This window comes from Rhincodon typus, chromosome 29 (assembly GCF_021869965.1).
Source record: "Rhincodon typus isolate 14 chromosome 29, sRhiTyp1.1, whole genome shotgun sequence".
Lineage (NCBI taxonomy): Eukaryota > Metazoa > Chordata > Chondrichthyes > Orectolobiformes > Rhincodontidae > Rhincodon > Rhincodon typus.
Window position 1 is genome coordinate 482,136 of NC_063360.1, and position 10,320 is coordinate 492,455.

Consider the following 10,320-nt stretch of genomic DNA (forward strand, 5'->3'; position numbering starts at 1 on the left):
ATGATGCTGCTTGGCCTGCTGTGTTCATCCAGCCCTGCACCTTGTTGCCAAGAGATAAATGCCGTTTTTGCGAAGATAATGAATGCTGAAGCTGCAAAACTCATGACAGCATTTGTCACGTTTGTATTTAACTAAACATTTGCTCTTCCCTATTTATATATCAACACTTTCTGTTCCCAATAATGTAGTGCTTAAAAAAAAATTACAAAATTGCTAAAAGTTGATAATGTATTTGAGTACCATCTCAATGGCAAAAGCCAGCTGATGAATTGGACATATCATGAGGATAATTAGCAATTACGTACCCTATTATTATGAACACCATCATCAGTCACATTCTCTACTACATCCCAGTCCTTATCAGCACCAAACAGGATCTTATCCGGATCAATAGAGTTAATCAGCTGTGGGCAAAGTAAAAAGGAACAATTATTCAAGTCATGTTTATATGAGCATTATTGACCAGAGACTACACTTCCAAATCTAATCAGCATCTTTTGTGAAGCATTTAGAACTGCTATCAAATGTTGCACAGTCGATAAAGGTACTCCTGCATGCAAAAACACAATTGCTAACACTTCACTGACAGTATCCTTCTAACGGCTCAAAAATAGATGTGATGTGATCAGGTCTAACAGGGTGGATTGCTTAAGTTGGGGTCAAAGTAAGAGATATTTCAACACTGGAAAATAACTTGGAAGGTGAAGAATCAACTATCAAAATCAAAGGTGAAGCCTGCATGGGAAAGAACAAATACAAAAGTGTTGTTGATAGGGTAGCAGGAACTAATTTTCTTTTAAAGAAAAAGGTTCTCAAGGGTATCATGCTCAGAATTATTGCCTGAGGTATACTCTTGGAGAGGGAGGATATCCTTGAGGTTCCAGTTCAGAATGTGTGGTTACAGCTGACAAATAATCAAGCGATCATTATCCCACATTGAGTATTCAACAGGACAGCAGATGGGAAAAGACAGGGAAGGCCAAATTTGTCAGTTCAAAAATTAGTCTGTTGACAATCAAGAATCTTTGCTAATTTGGGATAGCAATATTGTAAAGGGCAGAGATAAGTCAGACTTCTGAAGCTCATTCAGGAAATTATTCACAATCAGTACCTGTCAAGCCCAATAAGGAAGGCAGTCAGTTCAAAATACATGGGCGTGGCAGGGAATTTTACCCTTAATCTCTCAAAATAACATAGATAAAAGGTGATTCACTGAATGTTATTCAGTTTTAACATTGTTGATAAAGTAGCATCAGTACAACTGTTTACTGTTGCCAGTTTCACATCACCATTCCTCTTAAGGCAACCCATTCTGTGCCATCTTCTCAGATAGTCATGCCCACATTGTTTCTGATCTTGCCCCTTAGTCCCCCTTTCCCCTTCTCTCATGACTCTCAGCCTTTCTTCCTGCCTTAGCTCCCGGCCTTGACCTGCATCTACCACACCCCATTCCATGTCATTGCTGGGCCTTGTTGCTCTAATCTTGTCTCCCACAAAAACTTGCCTCCCACCCTCTCTTCCTGACAGTTCTTCTCCAGGAGCAGAGCAGCCAGAATGCACCAGTCTTGGACTCCATCTATTGGCAAGAGTTAGTTGGTACATAGATTCCAGCTGATGCTGCACCAATCAATTTTTGCCACTAGATAGTGGGTCAATCTGAAAGTATACTGTTGATTATATTTTGTCAAGTACAGTATTTTCTTTTAAAAATCACTGTGGAACCTAGTTTTGGGGGCAGGGTGGGGGTGATGTTGTCACTGGCTGGCCAATATTTATTGCAGTTCCCTAGTTGCCCTTGAGATGCTTCTTGAACCACTGGAGTTGACCCACAATGCCGGACGGAAGGAATTCTTACTGTATTTGTCATTAGATTCATTGAGGCTTACAACACCGAGAAAGCGCCATGGTTCAGAGCCTGCACTGATCAAAAACCATCACCTAACTCTTGTAATCCCATTTTTTTCACCACTTGACCTGTAGCTTTCCATGCCTTGGAAGTAAGAGCACATCTAAATAGTGTTAGGAGGGTTTCTGCCTCTACCATTCCTCCAGGCGAGTTCCAGATTCCCATCACCCTCTGGGTGAGAAGTTTTTCCCCTCATCTTCTCTAAACTTTAATTCTATACCCCTGATCGTTGAACCCTCCTCCAAGGTATTGTTTCTTTCACCGTACATTTATTGAAGTATTTTATGTTGCAAGTTATTGTAGCCAGGAATGTACAGTGCAGCTCATGTTTGGTACCCTATTTGAACATGTTTCTTTTGTTTGCTGTGTGAGAAACATCCCAAGGAACCTAACTCAGACTTTAATGTTGATGCCTATGGGAACCTCCAATTTGTTTAAAGTTGGTCCATTTTAAAAGTCACAATTTTCAGGAACACAACAACTTATTGTATGTACTGTGAGGACTTACCGTATGCAATTCCAAATTTTTGTTTATGAGGATTAGGGAATCTTACCTTAACATTATCCATCAGCCAAACCAATGCACCAAGAATCAGTGGCCAAGTGTGTGGAGCTCCTACTGTATACATTGAACTTTTTGACAATGGAAAAGGATACCTTAAGTCAACAAAGAAAGAAATTCACTTCTTTTGACACCATTGTACCCAACCATGTAACATTGTCTTACCAAATTTACATTAACTCGAGTAAGCATGTGAAACATCAAATCATTGCTGCTCTGCTTGATGGTAGTGAATTGCCTCTGTGAATTGTTGCGTCCTTTGGCATGTAGGTACACTCACTACTTTTAGGGAGGAGTTTCAAAATTCTGGCATACCAAGAGTGAGGGATTAGCAATATATTTCTAAGTGAGGACGGTATATGACCTGGAGGCAATCTTGCAAGTGGTAATGCTCCCAGAGTATCTTAATTGGCCTATTTTTTTTTCTCCCTCCACACTGTGCTAACATCTTTACGGTACTTTTACCAGTCTGCTCTCCCAAGATATAGGTGCTGGTTTTGAATCACAACCCATCCACCCTGGATAAGTCCTCATTCACAGAACTGTTCCCACAATGTCTCCAGAATACGTCCTACACCACCACTCCAGCTATGCATTCATCTAATAATTTGGACATATTAGCCTTGTACCTACTTGAGTTATGAAGAATAAGAGGCAACTTGATTGAAACATAAAAGATCCCGATTGGTCTCAACAGGGTACAGCCCTAGAACTAAGGATAACTATTCAAAAAGAGTTGTCCACTTTAAACCGAGACAGGTGAATTTTTTTTTGAGTTGTGAACCTCTGGAACACTCTTCCTGAAAAAGTGGTGGAAGCAGAGTGTTTGAATATTTTAAAGGCAGATTCTTGGCCCTCAAGAGGGTGAAAGGTTATAAGGGGTAGGTGGGAATGTGGATTTGAGGTGACTATCAGATTAATAATGACCTTAATGAATATCCTACTCCTTGTACATATACCCTCCTACTTTTGTATTCATTAGCAAATGGCTCAAAGATCTTACAAGATTACAACTTCTAAGGTCCAGCTTCCTAATCTCCTTCCTAGCTTTAATTTGCCTGAAGGACTTCACCTGTCACTGGTTCTTCGTGTCTTGCAAGCCTTTATTCATTTGTCTGGATAATCAAGTCCCCCCTACCATTTTTTTTTTGCTGTTTGTCATATCTTTCTTTTTGCCCTTGGTTGAAGGATCAATGACCAAGGCATAGATGTAAGGTTTCGAGGTGGTGAGAGTAAAACATTTCTTCACTTAGGTGGTGGGAATATGAAACTTACTGCCTGGAGGGGTGGGAGAGGCAGAAACCCTCAACATTAGTATTTGGATGTGCGCTTGTGATACCAAGGCATAGAAGGTTATGGGCCAAGTGCTGAAAAATGGATTAGAATATTTAAATAGCTGTTTTCGACTGATGCAGACCTCTGATTCATCCTGTAGAATCTCCAGTGTTAGTCTTCATATGAGTTCTTCCTATTAGACTCATATTGTCTGTCTCAGTGTTTTTTATGAAATGAGTACAGCTCTTTCCTTTTAGCAGAATGGGCATTTTCTGAACTCCTCCCACTGGTATTCTACTGTTTTATTGTTAATGTTCCCCATTAATTGTGCAAATTCATACATATCTCCTACTATATTTAAAATCTTGGTTCGTGACTTGCCCTTTTCTTTCATACCTGGATTTAATTATATGCTTGTTACTTAAATGCTTCCTTACTGTGAGATAAAGACTAATTGAATTTTAGATGCTACTGGGAAAGATGTCATCTCAAAGGAAAGCAGCAGCCAGGTCAGTGGCAACACGACTGGCTCTGTTGTACAGCAGGGAGGATAGAGTGTAGGTGAACAGTGGTGATAGAGAACCCTGTAGTTAGGGGCAAAGATGTTTCTATAGCCATAAGCAAGACTCCATGATAGTGTTTTGCACGGGGCAGCATGGTGGCTCAGTGGCTAGCTCTCAGCGTCAGGGACCTGGTTCGATTCCATCCTTGGGCGACCATTTAAGTCGAGTTTGCACATTCTCCCCATGTCTGTATGATTTTCCTTTGGGTGCTCCAGTTTCCTCCCACAGTCCAAAGATGTGCAGGTTAGGTGAATGGCCATGCTAAAAATTGCCCTTGGTGTCCAGGGATGTGCAGGCTAGGTGGATTAAGCATGGTTACCTGGATAACATAGGGGGATGGGCCTGGAAGGGATGCTCTTGTCAGGGGCAGTGTGAACCTGATGGGCCAAATTGCCAGTAGGGATTCTATGATTCTTTGGTGCCAAAGCCAAGGATGTCTGAGCAGGCATAGGATATTCTGAAAGAAGAGGGTGAGCAGCCAAAGGCTGTGGTCCATATTGGTTCTAATGACATAGACAGAAAGAGAGATGAGGTCCTGCAAAGAGAGTGTTCAGGAAGTTAGGTATGAGGTTGAAAAGCATGACCTCTATGGTTGCAATCTCAATTACCTTCTGGGCCATGTGCAATGTGGCTAGGATTAGGAAAATTGTACATTTAAATACATGGCTAAGAAGCTGGTATAGGAAGGAGGGCTTCAGGTATGTGGATCATTGGGATGTCTTCTGGAGCAGGTGGGACTTGTACAAGAAGGATGGGTTACACCTAAACTGGGTGGGGGAGAGAAGGGGGGGTCACCAATATCCTGGCAGGGAGGTTTGTTCGTGGCATAGGTTTGAACTGGTGTGGCAGGAGCTGTAGGAGCCAGAGTAGTAGGTCAGCATGTAAAATGACCAAGGAGTCAGAGGCTAAGGCCAGTAAGGGTAAGAGGGAAGAACATACAAGGAGAGATTATAGAATGCCAGGCCTGTTGTGTTCAGAGGTGTATTTGTTTTAATAATATGACAGCTAAGGCAGATGAACTTAGCACGTGGATTAATACATAGAACTATGAAATTGTAGCTATTACAGACACTTGGTTGAGAGAGGGACTAGACTGGGCAGTTCTTGGATTTAGATGTTTTAGGTGAGACAGGGATGTAAAAGCAGTGAGGGGGTTGCGTTACTGATGAGAATATTACAGCTGTAGTGAGGTAGGTCACATTAGACGGCTTATCCAGCGAGGCCATATGGGTAGAGCTCAGGAATAGGAAGGGTGCATCACTTTGAGATTGCACTACAAAGCTTCCCAACAGCGAGCGGGTGAGACAGGAATAGATATGTGAACAAATTATGGAAAAATGGAAAAAAAAGGTTGTGGTGGCAGGTGATTTTAACTTTCTCTATATTGACTGGGACTCCTTTAGACCCAAGGGCTTGCATGGGGGAAATTTGTTAGGTGTGTCCCGAATGTTCTGTTTTGAAATTTCTGAACTAGTAAATAGTTCAACTAGGGAAATGAGCACGGCCTGGTGATCAAAGTTTCAAAGGGGGAGCATTTTGGGATCAGTAACTGTAATTTTGTAAAATTTACATTACTTATGGAAAAAGTAGTCCTCAGGTGAAAGTATCAGATTAGGGGAAGGTAACTACCATAATATTATGCATGACCTGTGCAATGCAGACTGGGGGTGGCTTTTTAAGAGTAAATCCACACCTGGCATATGGCAATCTTTTAAAGGCCAGTTTGTTAGAGATCAGGAACAACATGCTCCTGTGAAAATGAAGGATTAGATGGCTAGATTCGGGAACCTTGGATGACAAGGGAAATTGAGAGCTTAGTCAAAAAGAAAGAGGAGGCATACGTAATGTTTAGGAAACTGAAGACTGTCAGAACTCTTGAAGAATACAAAGACAGCAGGATAGAATTCAAAAAGAAATTAGGAGAGCTAAAAGGAGCCATGAAATGTCTTTGGCAAACAGAAGGAAAATCTAAAGGCATTTTAAACATATGAGGAGTAAATGTGTAGCTAGAGAAAGGGTAGGTCCACTCAAGAACATAGTTTGTAATTTATGCATGGAGTTGCAAGTGGGTGAGGTCCTTAACTAATACTTTGCATCAGTATTCAAAGGAAGACATGGTGAATGGTGAGTTTCAGGAGGGGTATATTGATATTCTACGGCATGTTAATATAAAACAGGAGGTAGTATTGAACATTTTGAAAAGCATTAAGGATAGACAAATTCCCAGGACCTGATGGGATCTATTGCAGAATGCTGAGGAAGGCAGCTGATGAAATCGCTAGGGCCTTGTACGAAGTCGTTGAATTGTCGTTAGTCACAGAAGAGGTCCCAGAGGACAGCAGAATAGACATTGTTGTTCCTTTTAAGAAGGGCAACGTAATCCAGGAAATTACAGGCCAATGAAACTTATGTAGGGAAATTATTAGAAAAGATTCTTAGGTTTGAGATTTGCTTCCATTTGGAAAAAGATAAGACTTATTCACGAAAGACAGCATGGCTTTGTGTGAGGAAGGTTGGTGTCTCACAGTAGATGTTGTCAATATGGATTTTGCAAGGCCTTTGACAAAGTCTCTCATGGCAGGCTGATACAAAAGATGAAGTCACATGGAATCTGTGGTGAGCTGGTAAGATGGGTACAGAACTGGCTTAGTCATAGGAGATAGAGGGTAACTAATGGTGTCACATTAAACTCCATCTGCCATATTTTTACCCATGTCTCCACATGATCTATATCCCGCTGTATCCTCTGACAATCCTCCTCACTATCCGCAACTCCATCAATCTTTGTATCATCCGCAAACTTACTAATTAGACCAAATATGTTTTTGTCCAAATCATTTATATAGCGGTCCCAGCACTGATCCCTGTGGAACACCATTAGTCACAACCCTCTATTCCGAAAAGCATCCTTCCACCATTACCCTCTATCTCCTATGACTAAGCCAGTTCTGTATCCATCTTGCCAGCTCACCCTGATACCATGTGACTTCACTTTTGTGCCAGTCTACCATGAAGGACCTTGTCAAAGGTTTTAGTGAAGTCCAACCGCTTTTCCCTCAATAATCTTCATCACCTTCTCAAAATACTTGATCAAGTTAGTGAGGCACAACCTCCCCCACACAAAACCATGCTGCCTCTTGCTAAAAAGTCCATTTGCTTCTAAATGCATATAGATCTTCTCCCTGAGAATCTTTTCCAATGATTTCCCTACCACCAATGTGAGACTCTCAAGCCTGTAATTTCCAGGATTATCCCTGTTACCCTTCTTAAACAAAGGGATAACAGTGGCTATTCTCCAGTCCTCTGACACCTCACCTGTGGCCAAACAGGATACAAAGACATCTGTCAATGCTCCAGCAATTTGTTTTCTTGCCTCCCTCAATATTCTGGGATAGATCCTTTCAGCATCAGGGGACAATTTTTCCTTAATACTTTCAAGTATTAAGAATATGGCACACTTGCCTGTGTCAGTTGGGGCACAGAGTATAAAAATTGGCAAGTCATGATGCAGCTGTATAAAACTTTAGTAAGGCTACATTAGGAATATTGCGTAGAGGTCTGGTCACTACACTACAAGAAAGATGTGGAGGCTTTAGGGAGTGCACGGAAACAGTTTATCAGGATGTTGCCCAGTTTGGAAGCTATTAGCTATGAGGAGAGATTGGACAAACTTGGTTTCACTTGCACGTCAAAGGATGAAAGGTGACCTGAAAAATGTTCACAAAATTGAGAGACATATGGAATGGATAGCCAGTCATTTTCCCCAGAGTAAAAATGACAGTTACTTGGGGATATAGGTTTAAGGTAAAAGGGGTAGGTTTAAAACTTTGAGAAGTAGGTTAGTTTTGTTACTTTGGAGAGGGTGGTATGTGCCTGGATTGCACTGCCAGGGGAGGTGGTGGATACAGTAGCAGCATTTAAGAGGCATCTTGACAGCTATATGAATAGGCAGAGAACAGAAGGATACAGACAGCTTAGAGGCAAAAGGCTTTTAGTTTAGAAAGGTATATGTCAGTGCAGTCTTGGTATGTTGAAGGGCCTGTTCCTGGGCTGTACTGTTCTTTGTTCTAATGCAGGCTTGTCATATATAAGATGGCTTTGTTCTCTAATTGGTACAGAATGTATGGTTTCAGAACATAAGGAATTTATGTCTTTGGGATTCTAACTGTTTCCACATTAAAAATTAATGTCTTCTATTACAACCTTGTGCAAAATATTTCTGTATCCCACTACTTAAATCACGGAAAGCCTATAAACTCTCACCAAAATCTAGCATCCTTTTCTATTCTGCTCTTAGTAAGACTGAATGTAGACTGCCAACATCTCCCTGAAGGATCCAAGTGTCCTTGGTCAATATTGTTATTCTGTCCTTCTTTCCCTTTTGAAGACCATCACAATTTTCTAAAATAAACTGATGCACGCAGAATTGATTAAAATCATGGTCTTTTCTCTTCAATTCTGAAGGATACCTTTTTAAGAGCAAAGGTTTTGTATTTCAATGGTTCAGGTCTGTGACCTTATTTTGGAATACAAACCTAAAATGTTAATTGCTTTTCTTTTCACAAATGCTGCCTGACCTGCTAATAGTTCCAGCATTCATTATTTCTATTTTAGATTTCCAACATCTACAATACTTTGCTTTTGGGTTGCTATGATTTCATTTTGCCATAAATTTGGCATGAACACGTTTCAGAGAAGCTCTCTCCACTGCTCCTTATTGTGTGAACTTTGGTCAGAAAGCTAATGAACTGTACTCTGTACAGGTGGTTAAGATTAATAAGTAAGTGATGTGAAAACATACATTTGTCATGAGCTTTACAAAACTGTTTAATGAATGATGGATTTATCCAAATTTTCATCTGGAATATGCATCTCATCATTCCCAACTTGTTGTGACACCTCACACTGAAGTTGAGACATTGGTTGTTGCATGATTGAAGAATAGGCAATTTATGTGGATCAAAATTACACAAAACCAATTATACAAACTGCCAGTTTGAATGCTTTTGTGATCCTGTGACTTAGTGTTGCTCAGAACACTTTTTTTTCTGAAAAAAATTTCCCAGAGACATCTATAGCACTCTTGCAATGACTTGGGTCAGTCAAAATGACTCAGGTCAGTCAAAATGATTCAAAATTTCATTTTAAGGATGACACCACTGGCATTCAAGGCAGCAATGAAGCACCACTGTATAGTCAACCTGGACCACACGTTCATGCTCTCAGTGGGGTCGTCTCACTCTGAAGATAATATTGCAGCCAACCTGACATATACATTGTAGATCTGAAAACAGAATAACTTCAATGTTTCCAGTCTTACCCAAGAGATTTGAAGATTCTAGGAATCTCTTCCTCAAACTTTGAATCGGGCATCTGGTAAGATTGATCAATCAGGTTATATATAAAGGCAAAGATCTTCAAAAACTCCTTGGAACTGGGCGATTGCAGACTCTTTGTTGAAACAGGTTGTGGATAACCATATTCCCCGAGGAACTTGAATAAACAAAGAAAGTAAAATAGATTATTTTTTAAAAAATCACACACTTGATTCAAATTTTAAGTACAATAGTAAGAATTCTATGAACCAAACAGTACCTATTGAATACATATGGAATTGGAGTGAATGGACAACAGAGATTTACATGCACAAGTTGCCACATCCTTGCAAAAAAAATTCCAGCTTTTACTTGGTCCTTCATCACAGCTACAGACAATTATGAGAAGTTACACACCAACCCATTTTCTACCAATTTGCAGAAAGCATTCAAAAAGCTGTATCGTTACACCAACAGCAATTACTCACCTGACATTCTGACCTGACAAATTATACTCCAGGATGAATTTTACATTGATGACTTCAACATTGAGAGAATCATTGGGAGCCTTCAAAAAAGTGGTTCTCTTTGAAACTCAACATAATTGCACTTAGATAATAAGGTGTAGAGCTGGATGAACACAGCAGGCCAAGCAGCATCACAGGAGCAGGAAGGCTGACGTTTCAGGCCTCGACCCTT

The 10,320-nt window shown here is 40.5% G+C and overlaps 1 protein-coding gene across 1 annotated transcript in view; it reads right to left on the reverse strand.

Annotated features, from left to right (window-relative positions):
- Positions 1-290: 290 nt before the first annotated feature.
- LOC125486431 (kinetochore protein NDC80 homolog) overlaps positions 291-10,320 on the reverse strand; it is a 12,139-nt gene continuing 2,109 nt past the window's right edge. The window contains exons 2-4 of the mRNA XM_048613872.1: positions 9,627-9,799; positions 2,461-2,563; positions 291-404 (exon numbers count right to left, since the gene is read on the reverse strand). Of these exons, the coding sequence (XP_048469829.1) occupies positions 291-404; positions 2,461-2,563; positions 9,627-9,799 (390 nt within the window). The remainder of the gene's footprint in view (positions 405-2,460; positions 2,564-9,626; positions 9,800-10,320) is intronic.